Source organism: Panthera leo, chromosome E1 (assembly GCF_018350215.1).
Source record: "Panthera leo isolate Ple1 chromosome E1, P.leo_Ple1_pat1.1, whole genome shotgun sequence".
NCBI lineage: Eukaryota > Metazoa > Chordata > Mammalia > Carnivora > Felidae > Panthera > Panthera leo.
The window spans coordinates 55,275,401-55,299,118 of NC_056692.1; the positions used below are offsets into that span (position 1 = coordinate 55,275,401).

A 23,718-nucleotide genomic window follows, 5' to 3' on the forward strand; every position below is an offset into this window, starting at 1 on the left:
TTGCCCTGTGAGGCCTGGAGTCCCTGGCCCACTTGCATCTGGTAGAAGGAGCAACTCGGACAAGCGGTCGGAGGTTGAGCACTGCCGAAGCAATAGGGTCTGGTGACTCGATTCAAGCACGGCTCCTAATCTCACCACCTCCAGACCCCGTATCTTGCGGACATGCCCCTCAGCAGCTGGGGACAGTCAAGTCCTAGGCAACAGGTCAGAAGTCTAGTGCAATACGCCTGACCCTGAGGCTGCCTGTTCCCAAATACATGCCATACCACAGGCCAAATGGTGGGAAGAGGGGGAAGCCTAAGCAGGAGAATGCAGAGGATGATGGGAGTTGTCCTCTCCTTCAGAGACTCAAAGGGCAGGAGAGCAGTTTATTTCATGCCAAGCAAGAGGTAGTGAGTAGGATGGCCTATTCCCAAGGCAGGAGGCACACTTTTCCCAGAAAGCTTTGAGTACCTGCTTCCAGAGAAGGGGAGACACTGGTTCTCTTCCATTTTCTTTTGTATCCCTAGTTTTGGCTGCCACAAGGCCAAGTTCTGTTTCTAATAGGCTGAGTTTCATATCCCACTGCAATGTCCATAGGACACAGCCTGCAACCACCAGAGACGAGCACGCAACTCACCCAGCGGCCATTCCAGGATGCTGCTGCCCATGGAAGGCAGGGCTGGAGACTCGGTAGTACGTCAACTTCTCTATGCCCAGGGCCACTTGGGACCACTGGGCTTTGCCTACCTTCCAAGAGGAGCCTGCCAGCAGGGGAAGCACAAAGTAGTGACGAGGGGGCTGAGGCCTCCGGGGGTGGGGGGGGGGGGGTGGGTGTGTGTGTGTGAGAACACGGTCCTTGAGGGAGGGTGCCAAGTCTCTTTAGAGCCCTCCCCCCTTATGGCATCAGGATGCCAGCATGGGAGGAAAAAACCTACTCCCCTGCCTTGGGTCCACGTTCCCAGGGCAATAGTGCAGAGTCTGGAGCCACTCCCCACCCCTGACAGCACATGGCCACTTCAAGTCACACAGGTAGACAAAAAAACCAGGTCCTTTTAGGGGGCCAATGAGAGATCATCACGGCAGCAGCTTGGCTCCCAGCAGCAATGCCCAGGGCCCCTGTTCCATATCAAAGCTCTAAGCACTGCAGTCAGGATGTGGAGAATGACTGGACCAGAGAGCCCTCCTGTCTTGTGGCAGCCTGCCTGAGCTTCAATGCGGAGGTGACACGGAGTCCTCTGGGGTCATAGGTTACCCCACTGTTCCACAGGAGGGAATTGGTCCACCTCGCCCACCTCTGTGCTCAGCTGCTCTCCCAGGGCGAAGGTCAGCCTATACCGAAGCCTCGCTTTCTCCTGTGACAAAGGGGCAAGCGTGTGAGACCTCCTCTTCTCCTCAAACCTTGGGGCCCTTTCTGTGCTCCCCTCGCCACCCCAGGCTCACTCAGCCACTGAACCAGGGTAGGGAAGGGACACAGTTAATGCTGCGGTATCACGGCACTTCAAATTGGGAGGCAGAGGTCCTAATCTGGGGCAGCTAGGGCTTCAGGATGGACCTTGGTTCCAGCTCACCTTCAGCGGATTGGCCAGCAGCATGACCTGGGTGATGGCTGCAGGCGGCTGGATGGGACTAAATGGAGACAGCTCTGTCCCAGAGGGTGGCTGTAACTTCACCTTCATTGACTGAAGAAAAAGAGAAGCTCCTTTGAAGAGAGATGGCAGGTGCCCCTAGGAGGGAGCCTACTGGAGTCACAATGGACACATGGCTGCTGCCTGCTGGCCTCAGGGCCCCTCAACCCAGTGGGTTCAAGATAAGGCTACTTCTGCCTCTAGAGGCCCCAGGAAGCCAGGGGTACCTTTGGCACTGCGGCCTGCAGCACGATGCTCTTGATGGGCAAGGGAGCTGTGTTCAGCATGGACACCACCACCACCAGCACGTCAGGCCGTCCAGGCGGACACTCCTTGGCAAAGTGGAAGAGGATGCGGAAGCCATTTTTATCATAGGCTGTCACAGGAAGGGCGCTGCCTGTGAGGAGAGATCATGTGGGTGAAGGAGAAACCTCACAGAGCCCAGAGGGTGTTGGCCACAGCCAAGTGGGCAGGACCGGGCAACCCTGTGGCCAGCAGGCTCCTTGCAAGAATCTGGGAAAGAGCCTCTCAGAACCTCCCAAGAGTCCAGTGGCAACAAGGAGAGACCCAAGACAGCAGGGAAGCGGGTCATGTCTGGCTCTAAGGGCCCTGGGCAGACAGCCTGTGCCCGCCCCTCATTCCCTACGACCCCACAGGCTGGGCCCCACATCCCCTCCCGCCCCATGCTTCCGACACTTACTAGGCTTGATAGATTCCAGGGGCACATGGACACTGGCCAGGGAGAGCTCTGGCCCCTTCATGGGGCTGCCCTGGGGCTGGAAGAGAGGACTGCTGGGCCCAGGGGAGAAGGGGAGCAGAGGCCGAGCAGTGGTGCTGGCGGGGACCAGAGGGGAGGTGGTGGCCCCAGGGAAGAAGATGGAGGAGACGGGTTTCACCAGACCTGATGTCCTGAGAGGCAGGAAGGAGGACAAGGCAAGTCAGAGACCTGGGGAAGCTATAGGGCCAACCCCTCAAAGCACATCTCCCCTTCCCGCCAGGCAGAGCGGTTCTTACTACCCCACCTCCCACCGTTTCCAGATTCCCACCTGCCTCAGTAGGCCAAAAGGGCACATCCCCAGACCCTCTGGAGCTGCCCCTGGTTCTGCCAAACCCAGGTCCAGCCCTCCCCAACCCAGCTCTCCCCCACTCATTACGCTCTGGTCTCTTCGAGAAGATGATCAAGGGCATCCAGCTGGTGCAGGGTGCTATCGCCCAAGGCTGAGCCGTGGTACCCGAGGGCTGTGGGCTCAGCCTTGAGGGCTGGGGCCGGTCCAGTTGGGAACAAGAAGGAGCCTGGTTTGGGGGCGGGAACACTGGCTGGGACCGCAGGAGCCGGGAAGGAGGGCGGCAGCGGAGCCTGGGAGCTGCCCGCGGACGGTGCCGAGGGCGGGACGAGAGGCCCGTCCGAGGGGCTGGCGGCAGCACTCCCGGGCTCAGGGCCGCCAAAGTCCAGGTCCAGCTGCTCGTTCTGTCAGGGATGGAAAGTGCATGAGCAAAGGCTGTGGAGGGGTCTGGCGCAGACGGCAGGTTTCGGGTCTCCAACTCTGGCCCCCTTCCCTGGGGGCCCTGTGACCCCACCACTGGACGAGCAGCTTCCTGAGGCCAAGGCCAGCCCTTGGATGTGATCCACGTTCCCAAATGCACGCAGGGCAGTGACCCAAGGAGTAAGGACAGTCGCCGCAGTTGGCTGCAGCCAACTGGGGCTGAGGATGAGTCGGGAAAGAGAAGTGAAGCTCGTCGAGCATTTTAGTGACGTCCCCTGTGTCCCTACCTGGAACAGGGGCCACTGGCTGTTTCCAGCTGACTCTGTGGAAGGGGCGGTGGGGGCTGGATCAGCAAGGCCTGAAAACAGAAGATGATGGTGAGAAGGGGCTCTGCCTTGGGCAGTCCCACCTCACCCAGGGAAGGTCACACGACAAAATGAGCATCAAGGGGTGACAGGTGGGGAGGTTTTCCCCCAGGCAGCCTCCAGGGGGAGACGGGTCCTCTTCAGTCCTTATGTTCCGTATGTGGTGGGGGGCGGGGGGCGCAGAGGTGGGGAGCAGAGCAAGACAGTCCACTGCGCCCATGCTGGAGCCTGGGTGCAGACTGCCCTGAAGGCCACTGGACCTGACTCTGTCCCTCCACCTGGAGCCCCCTTCCCCACCTCTGCTAAGTACACAGCCACCCCTCAGCCCTCCTCCCGATTCCACACGCCTTTTTGCTCTGCCGGCCCCTCCGGGACACACCCAAGCAGAGCAGCTCCTCGTCCAGCAGGCAGAGGGCATTGCTTGTGCTGTTGGGTCCCAGGGCGGCCTCGGCATGACTGGATGGGTGGCTGCGCCCAGGGCCCGAGGTCTGGGGGGGTGGAGGGAGGATAGGGATGCCGGAGGACGGTGGGGCAGGGGCCGGGGCCGACACTGAGGATGAGCTGCTTGGTGTGTCCAACTCAGCAAGGTCGATGAGAGTGCCTTGGTCCCTGGAGTGGTTTCCTGGATGGGCGAATGGAGGGGGACGGGACTGATTAGGGGCCACTCTAGTGGCTGCACAGAAGGAAGCAGAACCCTGAGCGCGGCCTCCAGCCTGGGCAACGCTGAAAAGAAGCAAGCAAAGAAAACCCTATCCACAGCTCCTGGCCTCTGGGAAGCTGGAGGACCACTTGGAGTGGCTCAGAATCCCCTCGGGCCCTGCAGGATGGCTTGTGGGTCAAGCACTCGGGGCTCATGGCTCGGTGGCGGGGCCCACGGCTGGTCTGGACGGGTCCAGAATGGAGAACTGGAACACTTTACCTTCAGAGTCTGGAATGGCTGAGGTGGCTACCTCACCATTGACCACCTGCCCTTCAACGACTGTTTTGTAAGAGCTGATGACCCGGGAGAGGTTGTCACTGGCCTGGAGGATGTCCCCTAGAGCAGAAAAGAGGTACTTCTCACTCCAGGCCACGACACTCCCCCGCTCCACGCCTCCGGGCCAAACCCACATTCCTGGGTCATCCTTGCCAACTACTCTTGAACTCACCCAAACTATTGTCATTGTCCTCTGTCTCACTGGCTAGTTTGAATAATGTCCGCCTCTTATTCTCACACCGATCAAACAGCTCCTGCAAGAGTCCCAGACCTAAAAATGAGAGCTACAAAGTCCCTTGGAAATCCTCCGGTGCGGTGTTCACGTCCAGGCCCTCAGGGGGCTCCTCTAGTGCCATGGTCAGTTACCGGCAGAACTGGGCTCAGAGCACACATCTTCCTGCTCCCAGCTTTCACCACGGTGGATCACCCGAAAGGTCTGCTTAGGACCAGTGGGAGTGTGTCCCCTCCTGTCCCCGAGGTGAGCACATGCCTCAGAATTCAGAGTATCTATGTGACCAAGGACTAAGGTGCAGCAGCGTCAGGGGCACAGGGTGGGTCTCTCTACCCAAATGTCCCTGAGGCAGAGAGAAGTGAGCCCTGATGGTGGGTCCGCGGGGTCACACAGACTTGGGCGTACACACAGCTCTTCTAGCCTGAGTTAGCCACAGCTCGTGTAAAATGGGGGTGTCACTGCTCCCACCGCCACCCGGCTGCTGTGCTGATTAATGAGGAATGGCAGGTACTGAGCAAAGGCTGGCCCCCGTTCCCAGAGCCCAGCCCCCCGGAGATGCGCCTACCTTCATGAGCTCTTTATCTGCCTCTGAAGAATCCTCTTTGCTGTAATGAAGCAGCATCTCATTGAGCAGCTTTACGTTGTTGTTAACCTCCTCTAAAGTGTGCAGACGCTTGGTCACCTTCTGGATCCGTGCCTCGTCCTGTATCGCAGATGATCAAGGAGAAGCAGCTCACCTAGACTCATCCCACAGCCCCTGATGCCCCACAGCAAGGACTGCACCAGAGGACACGCGCAGAGGCCAGTCCCAGTGGAGGCTCCTCTTCATGCACGGTTCTTGGGAAACACAAATCCCAGTCCTGACGCACTTTTTCTTTTAAAATAACGGCCCACCCTGCCCCCCAGGCTGGCCCCATCCAGGCTTGCTCCTCTAGTCCATTCTCCCCCCAGAAGCTCCAGTGTGCCTCCCGCTCTCTGGCCTCTCCAGGTGAGGGCTGGGGGCAAGGGCAAGCAGCAGGCCTCACACCAGGGGAAGGGACTATTGTTCTGTGGTCAAGAGTTCCTCCGCCCCAAGGCCCAGGGCCCACTCACTTCCTTCACCATGGACTTGATGAGCTTGTTGGCCTCTTGTAGGTCATCTGGGTTTTTGCTTTTCAACAACTTGGCTAAAAGCTGGAAGAGGAGGTACCGAAGGTAAAGGGAAAGGTAACACCCCACCCGGGGGACCGCAGCGGAACTGGAGCTCCTGTGGCACTGAGCGAGCCCACGCCTCATCTGAGGACGCCGTCGGCTGGGATGCACTTTACCTTGGATTTCTCCTCATCATCAAAAACAGGGTTTTTGGGACGAGGTGGTGGAGAGGGGATCAGTGTCCTGTCCACGGGGATCAGTGGGTCAGACTGCACTATGCCTGAAAGGGAACATAAGGGGGCGGAGTGTCTGCTCAGGCTGGGGTCACCTTGTTGCCGTTCCTCACACAACGAGGGCGGGCACAGCCCTGTGACCGGGACCCGCAAGGGGTGAGGACCATCTCAACCTATCGAACCGCAGCTGAGCCCTTCCCAGGATCTTCCCTTCAGGAGGGGGTGGCAGACACCCCCTCATTCTTCCTGGCCTCAACCAGCCTCTGGGGCTGCTCGGAGGCCGAGGGAAGGTGAGCACATACCCTGTCTCTTCAACATGTGATACGCATCCTTGATCTTTGTTTCTTCTGGCAGGGCCAATGTCCAGCTGTAAAGCAGCTCGATCACCTTGGTCTTCACTTTCTCGGACACCCTGTCCCCCAGGTACTAAGAGGCAAAAGGAAATAGGGAAGAACCTCGTAACTGGTGTCAGAGGCAGAGACCACGGGAAAGCTCTCTTCACGGCAAGGACAGATGGCCGGTTGGCCCCAGTCTTCGGGCCTGTCCCAGAGCGGCAGGCGTGCGGTGTGTGTGACATAGAAGGACACCGCCGTGGCCGAGCAGGATCTATCAGGGCTACAGTCTGTGCTTGGGCAGGGAGTCGGCAGCTCACTGCGCTTCCAGGCACAATCTCCCAGAAACAATGGCAATTTATCTCAGAGGAATTAATGAGAATGTCTGAAGTATGAAAAATTGCTCCCCGCGCTTTAAGCGGTGCCTAGAGCTGAAGCAACACCAGCGAGCAACAGAAGCTGAGCGGCTGAGTGATGAGAAGAGTAACTCCTCAGACCTCCGGAAGACGGACCAAAGAAAAGTGACCGCGGTCCCAGGAGCCCCCCTCCCCCCCCCCGCCCCCAGCCAGGGTGCGCGTTAACGCCTGCTGCCACGTCACCTGTCACATTAAGGCCAGGAGTCCATCAGAGGGCTGCCTGTCCCTGTGGCCTCACGGTCACCCGGCTCCACTCAGGGCCTAGCTCTCTAAGGACAAGATGTGGACAGCTCTCTAAAGACAGCTCTGTGGAGATGCCGGCTGCAAGGTGAAGCCAGTAAGACGGGAGAGGGGGAGGGACACGAAAGCAGTTCCTAGAAATGAGAAAACCACCACTGACTGACCTTCGGAGAGACGACTTTGATTAATTCATTCAAAAACCGGAACTTTCCTACTTCATTATGAAATCTCCTGCCACAGTTCTTCATACACGCCTCCAGCACCTACAGCCACACGGAGGGGAGGTGCTCAGTGCGGGTGAGGGTCGGAGCTGGCACTCAGCCAGGACCCTGCACGTAGATCACAGTGACTAGACCTCCACGAGGAAGAAACCGATCAGGAAGTTTGTGTGCACTGCCCCCCCCCCCCCCCCCCCCCCCCCCCCGGAGCATCAGGGCAACAGGATCACGGACACCTTGGGCCCCTTAAACCTCTTCTGGGGAAGCCGAATAGGGACTAAAGAACAGAGCACTGGGACCCAGATACCAAGACAGTTGAATGTCTGTCGTAGAAAGTGCCTGCTTACAAGATTCCGCCCTCATCATTTCGATGAGGAGACTGAGGCCCAGAGACAGAAAGCTTCTCCGACTCTGGGTCCAGGGCTCTTGCTATAAGCTGATCAATGTTTGGGGAAGATGGAAGATAATATTTAAACAGTTTTCTTTTTCAAAGACATATTTTCCCTCCCTGCTCCCATCGATTTTCCTTCCGAGGCACATAAACTACCTTAAGTTTTCGGTGCTTCCTGGGGCCCTGGGGCCTGCGGTTTATGCCCAGGAGAGCTCCACCCCAGTGTTCCCTTTTTTGGCTTCTGACTTTGTAAAGCAGGGGTTTTCCAGCATATCGCTACTGACGTTCTGGGCCATTCTTTGTTGTGGAAGCCCGTCCTGTACATTGTAAGATGTTCAGCAACATCCCTGGCCTCTAGTCACTAGATACTAGTAATGCCCCATGACACGTGACACCCAAAAGTGCTTCTAGACACTGCCACATGTCTCCTGGAGAGGAAACCCACTCCAGGTTGAGAAGCATTGTTTTATAGGGCCTTCTCTCTGCAGTGAACGCAACAGAGGTGTGCACGTGAGCCGTCTGAGCGCCCTTCCCGTGCATGACCCGGCTGACGTCGGGGAGAACCTAGGAATCCTGTGAGCTCAGCCACCTCTGGCTCAGTGCCGCACTTGTCCCCTCTGAATAAACACTAAGCTCCACCTGTCGGTGGTGCCTTCAGCAGGAGCTAGCATCACTTTTAGCTACAGAACAACTTTTTACTTGCCTCATTTTCCTTTAGTTGGCTAACTCTTAACTGGCAACACAGCTGTTAGCATCACTTCAAGAAGCCGCCTCTGGGCTCCACCCTGGGCTCAGGGCTCCTGCCTCTGGCTCCTTCCCTTAGCCACTCAGCTTCTCCCACAAGACCGGTGGCCATGGTGCAGGGACTGCACTTCAGTCATACGCATTCGTGGGGCAGTTTACGGAACGCGCTCCAGATAGATCTAGTATCAGGGACTTCCAGCTGCCTTAGGACGTGAGCCATGAAAACCCCAGAGAACCCAGTGGGCGCATGAGGAAAGGCCTGGGCTCACTGAAATCCACCATTGCAATGAAACCACATACCGTCAGGGCCTGGACTGCCTCCCATTCCTGTGGAGACTGGATCTTATGGGCCAGCAGTCGGACAGCGATCTGTGGCCTGGGAGACAAGCAGACCCCGCTTTCAGGCACTGACCCTGGGACCACGTGACTGGCCCTCCTTGGCCAGTTTTTACTTCTACAGTCAGCTCTCTCCCACTTGCCTCCCGACAGCTTTGAGACTCACCCTTCAAGCTCTTTGTTGATCTGATCACAGAAGCCAATTATGTATTCCCAGTCCTCCTGGCGGTTGGAAGGATTGGTGGCTTTATCTTGGGACAGAGCAAAGCGGAGGACAATTGAGGACACAATGGAAAGTGTTCCAACAATTTTTAGGCATTGATGTGAAGCTAAGTTTGTTTCCACATTTCTTTTCTGATAAGAGAATCCTCAACAGGTCAGTCCAGTATTTTGGAAGTCACAGATGAAAGGGAAAACAAATTCTCAGCCTTGCAAAACATAGAGTTGACCACGGTCAATAGTACAGATGAATAATTATAAACACAAATGATAAAAATCTTCAAACTGATATCCGCAAAAATGTTTAATGTAACAAATAAGTATAAATAATTCTAGTTACATAAAAATAAGCTATTAAGCAAGTAGGAGTTATCAGGAAGTGTTTCCTGGAGAAATTAAAGTCAGGTGATACTTGATAAAAAAATATATATATATACTTAGGAAATGTATTTCCTATGTACCCTTCAAACGTTTTTTCAAGACCTAACTTTCCTTAACGCTTTAAATGTTTTTTAAATTGTACACAATGTCATCCTTTAAAAAAATAATTTTTTTTAAATCTTTTTATTCATTTTTGAGACAAAGAGAGACAGAGCATGAGCAGGGGAGGGGCAGAGAGAGGGGGTGACACAGAATCTGAAGCAGGCTCCAGGCTCTGAGCCGTCAGCACAGAGCCCGAGCAGGGCTCGAACTCACAGAGTGTGAGATCATGACCTGAGCTGAAGTCGGACGCTTAACCGACTGAGCCACCCAGGCACCCCCACAATGTCATCCTTTTAAGTTAAACTAATATTTAATGAGCCCCTACTGAACACCAATCATCGTGCTCCGTCCCCAGGACCGCAGATACAGACCGCCCCTACAGTTTAAATGACCTTCTATGGGGCACCTGGGTGGCTCTGTTAGTTAAGCATCAAATTCTTGATTTCAGCTCAGGTCATGATCTCTCGGTTTGTGAGTTAGAGCCCCACATCTGGCTCTGTGCAAACAGTGAGGAGCCTGCTTGGGATTCTCGCTCTCTGCCCCTTCCCTGCTCGCTCTCGCTCTCTCTCTTTCAAAATAAAGAAATAAACTTGAAACATTTTTTTGAAAATAATAAAAGAATAAAAAAATAAGTGGTCTCCTATGATTAAGGACAAAGACAAGTGTTGGAGAGTTCTCAGAGGGATCACTGAGGGTTTAAAATCCACGTGCTAAATGTCAAGTCTCCTAATATTTGGTGGGGTCCCCTCTCCCCTGTGATCCCCCAGAACCTTGCTAGGGGAGGTTAAGGGTGTTCCCACCTCTGATTCAGATCTTGGAGCCTGCCTCTTCCAGAAAGCACTCTCAAGCTGTTTGCTAAATTTAGGACTTCAGGTTCAGAAGAGGAATGGAAGGCTGAAGGCGTAAATCGTTTTTAAATCCCCATACTCCCACACGTTTCCACAAGTGCCAAAAGCAGAGCAAGAGAACCTTGAAAAAGCCCCTCCACACAAGGGGTGTTGTCAGAAGTTCTTGAATTCTGGTTTCTCGTGACTGTGTTTTCTTAACTTCCTGTTTCCTAATATCAAAAATCACTTGCTCCGTGACCAAATCCTAACAAGGCCTCCCAGCACCTCCCCACCCCCACCCTGCCCCAAAGAGGGCCCTGAGGTACTAGAAGTCAGCAGACGCCACCCGGAGGCGGAGGGAAGGCGCGCAGGACCCACAGACGCAGCGCGCGTGCCTGGCAGTGTTTCTGCTCTGATCGCAAGAAGATTCTGATGCTTTGAGCTCCTATTTGGAGGAAAAGAGAAATGTCTGTCCTCAATCATGAAGAGAGAATTAGCAGGCCCTTTAAAATGTCAAGCTAGAAAGGAAGCAAATTAATTTAATTCCGTCAAGAGTGGCTATTTATTGCCACGGTGACCTACAAGCTGTCACCGTCCAGAAGCCCCATGTTTCTCCCATCAGTTGCCTGATATCTTCTCAGGTGTTAGCATGGCTGTGTTACTAATCCCCATCATTTGAGATGCTTAAAGTTCTCACGTGACATCAAGAAGCTGAAGGATGCAAAAATAAGACGGTCTGAGAAGCCATACCCCTCCCATCGCTGCTATTATCATTTTGAGAAGAGTCACGTACTTCATGGCGTAAGAAAGACTAACGCATTCATTTGCACCGTTCACAACTGGAAAAGGACGGCGGGGAGTGCTGCATGGATGCTCCCCTGCCCCCACACGTGCATGAGCAATGGACCGTCACCACACGTGTTCTCCCCAGGCCTCCTGTAATTCTTGTAGCACTTCTGCTTCCAAGTATACGCCCACTCCCTTCTCACTTGGGTTCAACTTCTCCAGAATCCCACTTCCTTTCATCTGGACAGACCTTTCCGCTGCAACTCTGCAGGGAGCGCTCTGCCTGCATGTGGGCACAAACAGCCCCTGTTCAGCAATGGTCAGTCCTGGTTCTGAGTATCTGCTCCAGCTCTCCAGCCTACTCAGGAAGCCGACCACAGCACCCTTAGGAACTGGAAGAAAACTCTGGGGATACTTCTGGGTGACTCGATCTCTCCATTTGCCCGCTGCCTCCCTCCAGCAGATGCACACAACTTTCCACCCACAAAACAAGCTCTATTACCTGGCACAGAGGTGACACTACAGCCTCACCTGTCGACCCCACCCTCTAGAACTAGCCCTGGACTCTACTTTGACTCAAGGTTTCTATTTTCAGGTCTTTCTTGAAAGCCTTATTCTCTTGTGTGTCTGTGCATCTAGATTTTCTGCTCTCATTTTTCAGCTTAGTTCCAACACTAGTTTTGACTGTTGTGGGGCCTCAAGAGGTCAAGTGGGGACGGTTCAAGTAGGGGCAACACTGGCTACCCAATCCCAACACAGCTCAAACATTTCACAGATGACAAATTCTATGTAACATATTACTTAGAGATTAAGAGAGGCAAGAATACAGGACGGAAAAGCAATCAAGAGTCAGCCTTCAGTGCTAGGGTCTTGAATCAAGAGGGCCTTAGTCACCAAGTCTTTGTTAAGTGCTCACAGAAAATTAAGTACACAGATCAAGTGTATTGTACTATATTATTCAATCAATCAATAACGTAACTAAAGGAAAACTAACTACAGAGCATTTGGCCATAGAGGGACTACAGAAAAAGTCCAAGACTCAGAGCCTAGCCTTGAGGAGGTTATACTCGTTGGTGCAACACGTGCAAAATAACCAGAGCAAAAAATTAGAGTATATGATTTGTTACAGAAACAAGTTTTAAAACAAGCTCATTACTTCTCCTTCCTGACTTCCCTATTTCTATAAATGGTGCCATCATGGGGTGTCTGGGTGGCTCAGTTGGTTGAGCATCCGACTCGGTTTCTGCTCGGGTCATGATCACACGGTCCATGAGTTCGAGCCCCACACTGGGCTCACTGCTGTCAGCACGGAGTTCACTTTGGATCCTCTGTCCCCCTCTCACGCTGTCTCTCTCTCAAAAATAAATAAAACATTAAAAAAAAAATTAAAGAAAAATGGTGCCATCATTCAAAAACTCCTTTTGCCCCCACATCCAGGCATCCGGATTTGAACCCCCATTGCTGACTCCTTCCCTCTTACCCATTTCCATCAACCTAGGGTCCCTTCCTTCTCAAGGTCTATTTATTTATCCAGCAAGCACAAGCACGGAATGCGCAGACAGAGAGAATCCCAAGCAGGCTCTATGCTGTCACCACAGAGCCCGACATCGGGTTTGATTTCACAGTGAGCCAAAATCAAAAGTCAGACGCTTAACTGACTAAGCCACCCAGGTGTCCCCCCTCAAAATCTTTTTAAATCTCTCCTTCCTTTCTTACCTCTGCCCCTACCCCAACCCCTTCTTCACCTGCTTCTTGAATTTCTCCTGGCCATCCTATATAAAACCCCTATACTAACCCTTGTAAAACACTGATTTCACGAGAGATGGTAAGAACGGGGACCTGATAACTGTCGAAATTTAAGCTTTTTGAGCTGGAATTCCAGCTTTTCCAGAATTTGGTTCTAACTTCCCAGGTTTCTCTCCCACCACACTCCTACTGGAACTTCCTGCCTGAACCAGCCAAAAACCTGTTCCTATATGGTTTCTCTATTTACATCACCGTCCAGTGTTTTCTTAGCCAGTTTTCCCCAGTCTTTAAGGCCTGGATCAAATGCTACCTCCTCACTGACAGAATCATGTTTCCATTCCACTTCTCCCCAATTTCCTGAAGAAACTGCCTGCATTTTAGCATTTACAGTTCTTGCCTTGTACCTGTATCTTTTTAGTAATGCTTTATCCACTCCAGGATCACCTTTACCGAACTTAAGGCAAAGACAGATTGAACTTAATTAATTTTCATAATACCTCACATAACAGGTACTTCTTAAAAATCTTTTTATGTTTACTTATTTTTGAGACAGAAACAGAGCATGAGCAGACGAGGGGCAGAGGGAGAGGGAGACACAGAACCCGAAGCAGGCTTCAGGCTCTGAGCTGTCAACACAGAGCCTGATGGGGGGCCTGAACCCACCAACTGTGAGATCATGACCTGAGCTGAAGTCGGATGCTTAACCGACTGAGCCACCCGGGCGCCCCACATAACAGGTATTTCTTATGGACTGATTATAGTAATGACAGGAATTCAGAAAAGGCTGAAGTCATCAAGAGTCCGTGGACAAGGAGAATCTGGGATGGGTTTTAAAGCATTTAGTTAAGCAAAGGAGAACAGGGTTTCCAGGGAAGGAGAGCAATGTGTGCTGATGGGACAAGAACACATCTGACTTAGCAAAGCAAGAAGACGCTCAGGAAGCCACCAAGAGGCAGCAGGAGACGTGCGACAGTGGGACGACCTGATTCCACAGAAGTGCTCTTCTGGGAGCAGAATGCCAAGTGGACAGAAGGGACGTGGGGAGACACCTGAAGCACTGGGCCCAGTAGAGGCTTCTATAATAATTCTGGCAATCCACAGAGTGACAAGGACCTAGACTAAAATAGTGCTAAACCCCAAGCACTGGTTCGTTCACCCGGCCAAGTTCACACCAATAAGTCACAAGAACTGTGAAGGTGAATGATAAGAATGGAAGGAATCTGAACACTGCCCCTAATGTCACTCTAATGGGAAAAATCAAAGGCCAGTAGCAGCTCTAAAGTCTACAGACACCATTGTCCTTCCCCCACTCACAATCTCTACTCTCCCTCAAAAACAGGTCTGTCCCTCTCCTATTTCAAAATATAACTCTAAATCTAGTCTATTAAACTCAGCTTAAGTCAAATTACTTCAACGTCCCTATTCATATTCATGAATCAAACAAATTTCAGGGACCCATGGGTGGCTCTGTCAGTTGGGCATCTGACTCTTGATTTCAGCTCGGGTCATGTTATCACGGTTCGTGGGATTGAGCCCTGGGATGGGCTCTGCACTGACAGCACAGAGCCTGCTTGGGATATTCTCTCTCTCTCTCTCTCTCTCTCTCTCTCAAAATAAATAAACTTAAAAAACAACAACAACATCCAATTCCAGTGTAGTTATATCTATATCGGTTAGATGTCTCTGGACAAGTGGTTTGATTAGAGTCAGGGTGTCCTCTTTTTGTGAAATGGTGCATTAGTACCTGCTTCACTAGGATACTTGATAAATGAATTAAATGAGTGTCTCTGGAGTGCTTTGAGCTCCTCAGAGAACAGTTCCATATATACAGAAGACTGTGACCTGCCTGCAACTGCAGATTTTGCAAACGTAACCTGGGTTCAACAACCTGAAGGGGGGTAGCTCAGGCCATTGGAGGAAACAGCCTGGAGGCTCCAGTACATAAGAGGTCTCTGCGCAAGGCAATCTCTAGGCATCCTACCTGTCACCATCCTGCCCAATGTGTGTTCGCTTAAAGAGGCCTCCAAGGGCCTCTTCTAGCCCATAGGAAAGTTAACTTATTAACCCTTCAGCAGAGTACTACCTGCTAACAAGGTTAACCTGTATTTCCTTAACAGAAATACGATTTAGCAATTAGAGCAAAGGCCGCTCTAACTACAGCACTAGGCTGTGTTCCTCAGCTTTGCTCAGAGTACGCTATGGACGATGACTCGTTAAGGGGTTCAAGTGTGTGTGTCTCCCAACACAGACATAACCAAGCTTTGGCCGCTGCAGGAAAATAGAGCTCTGTTCTTTACCCTACTTTGGATTATTCTCACTTCAAACATTCTGCCTCAGCGAAGCGGCCACTTCTCAAATACATGGTCGCAATCCTGAAGCAGTATGTGTATACTCACTGGTGCCCACCGCTCGCGAAGTTTCAGCCCCAATCCGCGGCTTTTCCCTCGGTCTGAGACTGAGGCACGGGGGTCTGAGAAGCGGGGCCCCACCACAATGTCCCCAAATCGCCGCTGCATGTCAGCCGGGAGCACTTAGCTGACGCTTCTCCGCAGCCCGCGGGGCCGGGACAGTACGCAGCTCCCGCCGCCGCGCGCAGCAGTGGGAGGAGGCGCCGGGAGGGGGACCCGGCGCCCTGCTGGGGAAGGGGCGTGATCGCTGACAGCTTGCGGCGAGGGCAAGCCGAAGCGCGAGCTGCTAGGAGACGCCGCCACTGGACCCTGGGAGGAGGTGTAGGGGGGGCAGCGGGGGCGGCGAGGGGGCTCGAGGACAGACAGAAGCGGCCGCGGCTACTCACTCAGCCAGGACTCCAGGCTCTCCCCTTCCGCCTCCGCCATATTGCAGCCGCCCGGGCCGGCCCTGCGGCCTCAAACCTCGCGAGAACTTGCAAGAGATGAGCCGGGGCGGGGCGTGCATGGGGCCTGAGAGGAGAGAGCCCCGCCGCCGACGGTCGAATCAGACTGCGACGGATGAGAAGCCGAATGTTTCCTTTCGATTCTTCCCTTTGGACCTCGGAGTGAGAGACTCTTAACGCCCGGACTAATAGGGTGACGCACAGATTTAGGACCCTGTGGAGCTTTTTCCCCGCCTGCCGTCCCTCGCTCAGGCACGCCGAGGACGGCCCTGTTGGGGTCCTTGTGGCCAGCCAAGATGGCTGCGCCCGCGGTGAAAGCTGCGCGAGGGTGGCCGGTTCTGGCGCTGGGCGTACGGAATCGTCTCCTGCGGTTTCCAGGGTAGGAGGGCGGCGGGAAGCCGGGGGGCCGCTTGGGTCTTCACGGAGAGACCTGCAGGGAAGGAAAGGACCACGAGCGGACCGTGCGGGGACCTGGAGAGAGCCTGCGGGCCAGGACACCTGGGTCCAAGACTCTGAATTAGCTGCGTGACTTTGGGCCAGTGTGAAGGTTTCCCGGCGATGGGGTTCTGATTGGAAGCTGAAAGCACGGTCTTACGGAAGAGCTCAGCGCTGGGATTTGCTGTGTTGGGAGAGGTGGGGGGAGAGCTGCCTAGGCGGGGCGCCTATCCTGTGATTTCAGGAGGCTCTCCTTACCGTTGGCACTTGACAGGGGGAGACTTTCCTGGCCTTTTTGGGGGGAGCTTACTTACCTCTTGGGACAAGAGCCAGAATTACTGCGTTCAGGTTTGCCTAACGCTCTCCCTGCCTCTCTCCTCGACGGGTTGGCAAACATGCCTATTGTTAAGTAAGGCCTTTTCTCTTGTGGGGTCAACTTTTGCCCGCCTCTTCCTCTTCCCCCCTCTTAGGCTAACCCAGGTGAGGGGGAGCCGCTATGGTCCTGAATACAAGGATCCACAGGTTGACAAAGAATATTACCGTAAGCCATTGGCAGAGCTGACGGAGGAGGAGAAGTATGAGCGGGAACTCAGGAAGACTCAGCATATCAAAGCTGCCCCAGCGTCGAAAACAAGCTCTGTGTTTGAAGACCCAGTGATCAGGTCAGATGGAAGCAAATACTTCTGTTCCACAGACTGGGACTATACCAGGGAGGGTCTGCAGTTAGGATTCTGTGGAATCCTAGGCCTTGGAAACCTAAACGTGTTGCTTTTCTTCTTGAAGTAAATTCACCAACATGATAATGAAAGGAGGAAACAAAGTCCTGGCCAGATCCCTCATGGCGCAGGTAAGCAGCTCGTCTCCCGTCTGCTTTCTTACAGCTTTGTGTGTGGCTTTCACTTTAGCATAAAAAAGTACAAATTCACATACCTGCCATTAGAATGACCTTCCTATGTATGGGTGGAGGTGGTGACTTTAATATATCCTGCAGGAGTCGGCCACCACCATTCACTCCCCCAATCACAAATCTTGGCCTGTTTGCCTGGTCCTCGCTCAGAAAGAGGGAGGCACTTAGGAACTTTGCCTTTGAAGTTCTGAGAGAGGAGCTGCACTGTTGTAGGAGAGCAGGATGGGAGGAGTAAAGGGCAAGGTACTAGCTCAACTGGGAAAACCCTTTAGGGAGGCTGGTGCGGTGTCTTTCAATGTATGCCTTTGCAGACTCTGGAAGCTGTGAAAAGGAAGCAGTTTGAGAAGTACCACGCTGCCTCTGCAGAGGAACGGGCATCCATCGAACGCAACCCCTATACCATCTTCCACCAAGCACTGAAAAACTGTGAGCCTGTGATTGGGCTGGTACCCATCCTCAGAGGCGGCCATTTCTACCAAGTGAGTGGTCAGGGCCGGAACGCAGGGCTGCCCACCCATGAAACAAGATGGTTTGGGGGGTGCTTGCGAGGGGGAGGGTCCAGAGCAAGGCCAAGATTGATAGTTTTATAGGGACTAGGTTCTGTCAGAATCTGCTCGTCGGAGTCCTAGTGTAAAACTCACAGGCCGAAGATGGGAGGGGAAGAGAGCAAAGAATCATCCGAATTACTTTTTCTGGAAGCCCACCCCACCCCCATTCTGTCCACTGTGCCCTGTTCTAAATTGTAAGCTTCTTGCAGTGAGGGACTGTGTTTATAACTCCTCTTCATCTCCCGGTGCCTAGAGTAGCGCTTGACCCGTAACTGATGCTTCATCACCATTTCCTGAACTGAATGAGGGGTCTGTTACTGCACTTAATTATACATCATTGTTATAAGCCAGTGTTCTCATCTTTTTCTTTTTTAATTTGTTTTATTTTTGAAAGAGAGCATGAGTGGGGGAGGGGCAGAGAGGAAGAGACACAGAATCTGAAGCAGGCTCCAGGCTCTGAGTTGTCAGCACAGAGCCCGATGCGGGGCTTGAACTTACAAACCGTGAGATCATGACCTGAGCCGAAGTCGGACGCTTAACCGACTGAGCCACCCAGGCACCCATCATCTGCTTTTGTAACATAAACTTCACAAGGGAAGAGACTCTCGTTAATGACTGTGTCCCTGGGGTCTTGTGTGGTACCTGGTATATAGTGGTGGTCTAGCAGATAATTTTTGGACAAGAGGATTGTGTTTATAGGCACCTGTGATCTGAGTTAGCTGAGTCACCCCAGCTCGATGGGGCTTTTCCCAGTTGATGTTTATATCACCTTGGCTAAGGTTCCATTTAGAGGTGAAAGAGGTCTGTGCTTAATGAGTGTTTGCTCAATGAACGCCTTTGTGTCTGCTACACTGAGGTCACTCGGGTGTGGGTAACTCACAAGAGGAGAAGCGAGGCCCTTCTTCTCAGGAGCGTTGCCAGGGCTGGGTCAGAGGGAACCTGTGGCTACCCCTTACAGCTTAGGGAGGAAGGAGGCTGCAGGCCTGGCAAGTTCTTGGACTAACTTGCCCACGTCTTGTCTCCTTCAGGTCCCCGTGCCACTAGCCGACCGTCGCCGTCGCTTCCTGGCCATGAAGTGGATGATTACTGAGTGCCGGGAGAAGAAGCACCGGCGGGTGCTGATGCCGGAGAAGTTGTCCCATGAGCTGCTGGAGGCTTTTCACAACCAGGGCCCTGTGATCAAGAAGAAGCATGACATGCACAAGATGGCCGAGGCCAACCGTGCGCTGGCTCACTACCGCTGGTGGTAGAGGGAGGGTAGGGGCCCTGGGAGGAGCCCGGGGCTCTTTGCTGCAAGAAGTAATGAAACACTTAAGGGTTAAGGATGTCGTTCCTTTTTCAGGGCAGGCAGGCCTCATAAGGATGGAGCAACATATGTATTGCTTGTTAGTCCGTCCTTTCGGGCCTAGAACTTGCTCTTCCTATCCCATCTCCTTACAATGAAGGAACATACCACTTTAGATTTCCTGCAGGAAACTTAGGGCCCATCCAGTCTCTCCCCTCAATTCGGGGGTAGAACTTAGGATGATATGAAAGGAAGCAGTTTTAATGTTAGAAAAGCTTTATTAGAAAACTGTCACCCTGAACTGGTGTAGCATGTGACGGGGTGCTGCCATTTACTAAAACCGACTAGAAATATGTTTGTTTCCGAAGTGGTCCTTGTACAAAATGTAAAAAGCACTCTCTGGTGGGACTTGTGCTCTGCCCCTTGATATCCCAAAGTATCCCACCAGTAGCTATGGGTACCCATTTTACAGATGGGGAAACTGAGGCACCAAGATGGCTGTTGCACCAGTGGCTTCACAACGCAGTGGTTCTCAGAAGCTGCATTTCTCTGCCTGGCCCAGGTTGGAGGTGATGGGACAGTGGGGGGCAAGTCTGTTTGGTGTTTTCCCCAGTTCCCGAATCCAGGAGGGAAGGTGCTCGGGGCAGGACCACAGCATAAGTGGGAAACCGCTCAGGAGCTGTTGAAAGTCTGGAAGGACAGTCTTTGGGAGAGGCAGGAAGTCGGGTAGGTGAGAGGCCGGTGCTTCAGGTGCGGCAGCCTGACTGGGAGGCCTAGTCGGAGACCTCGCTATAGTAATACTTGTGGGCAGCCGGGGTCGTCTTCCAGCCGGCTGCCCGAAATTCGATGATCTCCAGCAGCAGCAGCTGGGCCAGGGAGCTGAGGCCACTTGGGAGCAGGAAGCCATCCCGGATCAGGACAAAGAGCTCATCCATGCGCTGTCGGTTCATCTTCTCCAGCTGCTCCCCCACCCGATGCAGCTGGAGCACCAGGCAGTCCACCTGTGGGGGAGGGCAGTGGGAGGTGACCCCCAAGGCAGTGCCAGCCCATCACCGAGCAGCCGTGAACGGAGCGCTTGCAGGGTTCCGTGCTTGGCCCCATATGCTCATTTTCTCCTGTCCTCCTCACACCACCTGGTGGGTATTAGCCACACTTTACGTGAAAGACCAGTTCAGGACTTACCTGAGGTCTCTTGGGCCAGGCTGGGTGCAGGCCCTCTCTGTAAGCTGCCACTTAACCCAACCTTTCTACCCCTCTCCTCACCTGCCTAACTGATGGGTTTCTGGGCCATGTGTATCCAACAGCTGGATTCCTATCACAGGTTAGCTTTCCTACTGGGGACAAAGCCTCTGAGCCTGTAGGTTTTGGCTGCTCTGTTCTGGATAAATTCCAGGCCTGGCAGCTTATCCTGGAACTGAGGCAGGCCTCGCATGTCCCCACCAGGCTCCTACCCTAAGAAGTGATGCTCTCGGCTGCCTCCGTGGACAACAGGCATCTGAGACTGCCCCCCCTCCACAGCTGTCCGAACGGGTCACCCACCTCCTCCTCCTTGTTCAGACTGTCAGGCTGGGCCAGCCGGAAGAGGCAGTCATAGACGGGGTTCACCAGGGCCATCATGGGCATGTTGTTCACCTGTGGGGGGAGAGTGGGGACCGGAGCACTGGTTTAGTGGCTGAAGGAGACAGGCTGTCTCTGCTGCACAGGGTGACTACCGGGGCCTCACCCTCAGGTAATCAAAGATGTTGCAGATAAAGGTGACATAGCAGACCCAGCCCTGCAGGGACCGGGCTCGCAGCTGCTCCCGAGCCTGGTACTCCTGCTGCAGCCGGTTCAGGAGTCCCCGTCGGAAGACACTCTGGCCTGCTTGCTTGCTCTCAGCCTGTGAGCCAGGGAAAGGATGGTGAGCAGAGGGCGGTGCCATGGCAACCCTCACCCAAGCTTCGGTGACAGAGGACCCTCCTGTCCATCTCTCTCCACCCGAGGGGAGCCCTGTGCATCTCTGCCCTGCTGGCCAGGCTTTCTGCCCTGTGCTGAGGTCTTTCTCAAAGCATCTTCCGCTTTACCAGTCCCGGCCAACCTGAATGATGGCATAGCACATGCGCCCTGCTTCTTTACTGAAGACGCAGTCCTGCAGAGAATGGTCCACAATCACATTGGCCACCTTCTCCAAGTCCACAGCACCTGGATCTGGGGTAGAGACAGGTGGGAATCCAGAGCTGCTGAATTACCACATTTGCCTCTACTTGCTTCTACAGGGATGGGAGATACTTACAAAAGAGCACTCCCATTATAAACCTGACGTGTAAAGAGACCAGAAGATACATGGAGAAGTAACCACACACAGGAGCAGCTCTCCCGTGAGCCTGGTGGCCCACTCGGAGGAAACCAGAAGGGTTATGTGGCCACTACAGACTAATCAAAGAATGCCAGTTTTTTTAGGGCACACATCATTTCCTGGCACTAGGCTGAGGAAGGAGCACTGAACGGCGATGTACTTGACAGCAATTTCACGGAAGAAAGTGTTCTTAACAATACACAGTGTTCTTATAATACATGAACCCTGACAAGAGCGGTCCAGGCAGGGCCTCCCCAACAGGCTTAGCTTGGCATGTGATGGGCATTACTAATTGTTAGCTGAGTCAAACTTCTGGGTGCTGCAGAAGGCACAGATCCAGGCCAATTACTACATCTCTGCCAAGCACAACGCTCCATCCTCTGTCCCAAGTCAGCCAGCTCTGCACATTCAAGACAGCCTCCTGTGGCTGAAACCTGGTCCAATGTCAGGGCTCAGGAGACGACTCTCTTCTCTGTGCTCCAGCCCCTTTCATGGGTACTTGAACTTTAAAAAATGGCTTTACTGCCTGAGAGGTGACTCTATGATTCACACTTTGAAATGCTGGTCTAAATGTAGCTTGTCCTCCAGTCCAAGAGTGACTTACTCACTCCTGCTCTCAGAAAGCAAAGGGACAGCTGGGCATTCTGGGCTGAGACTCAGGTCTCCAGGCCTGACACTTTGGACCATTCTGTACAGCTCAGGGGGGCGCCCATGCTCACCTTTGAGTGCTGTCTTCAGCAGCTGCTGAGTCTCTGCGTCAAAAGACTGGATTTTATACTCCTCTCTACCAGGCTCCCCCATGACCATTCAGCCCCAGCAGCTCTTTACAGGGGTGGGACTAATGACAGCACCTAGGGAGGAGGAGAGGGGCAAGGGAGAGGCCTCAGGTGTGCACTGTGGGGCCAGGTTCCGATCCTGCACGCCCCGGGCAGGGCTGGCCGGCACACTGAGACAGGTCCTCCCAGCCAGTCCGTTGCATTGGGCGGTTGGCTGAACGCCCACCAAGTTTGGCTTCTGGTGGAGACTGGGCACCAGCCAGGCACCTGCTGCTCAGTTTAAGAACCCCTGTAGCTTCTGGGATTACACAAGCGTAAAGAGGTGAAGGTGAACGTGCCTACCCTCTTGTCTCCACAGGAGGTAGGGTTATTCTCAGCTCATACCAATGTTGGGGTGGGGTGCGCAGCGCTGGGGGTGTGGATGGGGGCATATCAGACACTTGCCCTGTCTATATAAGCCAGCCTGGAAGCTGCTGGCCCAGCAGACTTCGGCGAATGACCGGGCTGGGGACACCGGGCAGCTGTCTCAGCAGGGTTCCAAGCCCCGTCTCCGACCCCTCCTTCGGCTTTAATCAGAGTCCCTCTCAGTCCCCAAACCCGCCCTTCCAGCCCTCGGCCTGGCCTGTGTGGGCGGGGGCGGGAGCCCGAACTGCCGCCGTCCCGGCCAACTTCTCCCAGGGACGGACTGGTTAAACTCGCCCCCCGAGCGGCCGAAACCCGGCCCTGCCCACTCAGGACTCCCAATTCCTGAGCTCCATTCTGGACCGTTCCTCTTAAAGAAGAGAGGAGCGGGATGACGCGTCTCCCAGCGGCGGTCCCTGTGGGAGTCCCCTCTCCGGACGCGGTGCCTCCCCGCTGGTCAAAGGAGACGACCTTGGGGTCTCCAGAGCCAGGCAGCTTCTCCAAACCCGGAACACCCTGCCCGGCGGCGCAGGGTCGCCGTCCGGAGTCCCGCGGGCGAGAGGCGGCACGAGCGTCGGAACCCACCTGCCGGGCCGGCGCCGCGCCCGCGTGCCCGGAGGCTGCTCGGAGAGCATGGTGCGCGCGACCCCGGCCGCCGCGCAGCAGCAGCTGGAGTGGCTGGTCGGGCCTCGAAGCCGCTTAGGTCATTTCCGAGCGCGGCGCCGGGGCGGAGCCCGGCGTGGATGGGGCGGGGCCCGGCCCGGCCCGGCCCGGCTCGGGAGGGGCGGGGCGGGGCGGGGCGGGGCGGGGCGGGAGCAGTCTCGCCAGCGCCACCTGCCGGAGTCCCGGGGACGCTGTCCTCACCGCTCGTCCTTCGGAGGTCAGTGGCGGTACCACGCACGGGGAACATCCGCGACGCTGTCCCCACCCTGTCCTCACTCGACTCGCCCGCGCCGGGCGAGACCTACTCCTCGGCCCACAGGAAGCCATTGGTAGCAAGTGGTGGCGCCCTACCCCGTCCCAACGCCTGGGGCTCGGGCTAAAACGGGTTCCAAAGAGGAGACTTAAAGAGACCCTGTGGAGGTAGGGCAGTGATGGCTGGAGGGGGCAGGAACTTACAGGTGGTGGCCTCTTGCCCCCGACGCGAGAAGGCAGGGGTGCCTGTAACGGCTGGATCACTGCTCCCCTTTCCTTCTCTCCTACTCCGAGTACAAACAGTACTGGTAAAATAAGTTGAAAACCAGTGGACCAGCCCAAGAACCCCATCCCCCTGCTAGCCTGTGACCCGCGAAGTTCTGGGGGTGACCCCGAAGTTGGTTAAGCTCCTAGCTTGGTCTTGGCTAGGGCTGGGAAAGAGGCATAGGCCTAGCAGCTTAGGGCCCTCCCTGAGGTCGGCCCTGGGTTGCAGAAGGG

The 23,718-nt window shown here is 54.4% G+C and overlaps 3 protein-coding genes across 11 annotated transcripts; 1 reads left to right on the forward strand and 2 right to left on the reverse strand.

Moving 5' to 3' along the window:
- Positions 1-803: 803 nt before the first annotated feature.
- Positions 804-15,699, reverse strand: GGA3 (golgi associated, gamma adaptin ear containing, ARF binding protein 3). Of its 3 annotated transcripts, none has more exons than XM_042915954.1 (17): positions 15,561-15,699; positions 8,872-8,956; positions 8,670-8,745; positions 7,181-7,279; positions 6,331-6,454; positions 5,972-6,075; positions 5,757-5,837; positions 5,230-5,367; positions 4,605-4,686; positions 4,376-4,492; positions 3,836-4,078; positions 3,379-3,449; positions 2,762-3,075; positions 2,308-2,516; positions 1,835-2,004; positions 1,551-1,661; positions 804-1,334 (listed from the first exon to the last, which is right to left on the reverse strand). In XM_042915954.1, the coding sequence occupies exons 1-17, from the start codon at positions 15,598-15,600 to the stop codon at positions 1,224-1,226; spliced, it is 2,175 nt and encodes a 724-aa protein (XP_042771888.1). In that variant the 5' UTR covers positions 15,601-15,699; the 3' UTR covers positions 804-1,223. The 3 variants fall into 3 exon arrangements, with proteins under 3 accessions (XP_042771888.1, XP_042771890.1, XP_042771889.1); XM_042915956.1 differs by lacking the exon at positions 15,561-15,699 and adding an exon at positions 15,163-15,274; XM_042915955.1 differs by lacking the exons at positions 7,181-7,279; positions 8,670-8,745; positions 8,872-8,956; positions 15,561-15,699 and adding an exon at positions 6,960-7,166.
- On the forward strand, positions 15,644-19,145 carry MRPS7 (mitochondrial ribosomal protein S7). Of its 2 annotated transcripts, none has more exons than XM_042915962.1 (5): positions 15,644-15,779; positions 16,523-16,714; positions 16,836-16,899; positions 17,271-17,438; positions 18,536-19,145. In XM_042915962.1, the coding sequence occupies exons 1-5, from the start codon at positions 15,733-15,735 to the stop codon at positions 18,755-18,757; spliced, it is 693 nt and encodes a 230-aa protein (XP_042771896.1). In that variant the 5' UTR covers positions 15,644-15,732; the 3' UTR covers positions 18,758-19,145. The 2 variants fall into 2 exon arrangements, with proteins under 2 accessions (XP_042771896.1, XP_042771895.1); XM_042915961.1 differs by lacking the exon at positions 15,644-15,779 and adding an exon at positions 15,817-15,996.
- On the reverse strand, positions 19,051-23,018 carry MIF4GD (MIF4G domain containing). Of its 6 annotated transcripts, none has more exons than XM_042915964.1 (6): positions 22,891-23,018; positions 21,847-21,978; positions 20,870-20,979; positions 20,516-20,671; positions 20,332-20,424; positions 19,051-19,793 (listed from the first exon to the last, which is right to left on the reverse strand). In XM_042915964.1, the coding sequence occupies exons 2-6, from the start codon at positions 21,932-21,934 to the stop codon at positions 19,566-19,568; spliced, it is 675 nt and encodes a 224-aa protein (XP_042771898.1). In that variant the 5' UTR covers positions 21,935-21,978; positions 22,891-23,018; the 3' UTR covers positions 19,051-19,565. The 6 variants fall into 6 exon arrangements, with proteins under 6 accessions (XP_042771898.1, XP_042771899.1, XP_042771897.1 ...); XM_042915965.1 differs by lacking the exon at positions 22,891-23,018 and adding an exon at positions 22,674-22,869; XM_042915963.1 differs by lacking the exon at positions 22,891-23,018 and adding an exon at positions 22,348-22,869.
- Between the last annotated feature and the right edge of the window lie 700 nt (positions 23,019-23,718).

Coding starts and splice junctions, on each gene's coding strand:
- GGA3 (XM_042915954.1), bottom strand. CDS start 15,600: ATGGCGGAGGCGGAAGGGGAGAGCCTGGAGTCCTGGCTGA. Junction 7,280..8,669: donor AGGCAGTCCAGGCCCTGACG/GTATGTGGTTTC, acceptor GTGTGGCTGTAG/GTGCTGGAGGCGTGTATGAA. Junction 6,076..6,330: donor TCACATGTTGAAGAGACAGG/GTATGTGCTCAC, acceptor GTTCCCTTTCAG/GCATAGTGCAGTCTGACCCA.
- MRPS7 (XM_042915961.1), top strand. CDS start 15,914: ATGGCTGCGCCCGCGGTGAAAGCTGCGCGAGGGTGGCCGGTTCTGGCG. Junction 16,715..16,835: donor TTTGAAGACCCAGTGATCAG/GTCAGATGGAAG, acceptor TTCTTCTTGAAG/TAAATTCACCAACATGATAA. Junction 17,439..18,535: donor GAGGCGGCCATTTCTACCAA/GTGAGTGGTCAG, acceptor TGTCTCCTTCAG/GTCCCCGTGCCACTAGCCGA.
- MIF4GD (XM_042915964.1), bottom strand. CDS start 21,934: ATGGTCATGGGGGAGCCTGGTAGAGAGGAGTATAAAATCCAGTCTTTT. Junction 20,980..21,846: donor GCTGAAGACAGCACTCAAAG/GTGAGCATGGGC, acceptor TCTCTACCCCAG/ATCCAGGTGCTGTGGACTTG. Junction 19,794..20,331: donor GTCTGAACAAGGAGGAGGAG/GTGGGTGACCCG, acceptor CCTCCCCCACAG/GTGGACTGCCTGGTGCTCCA.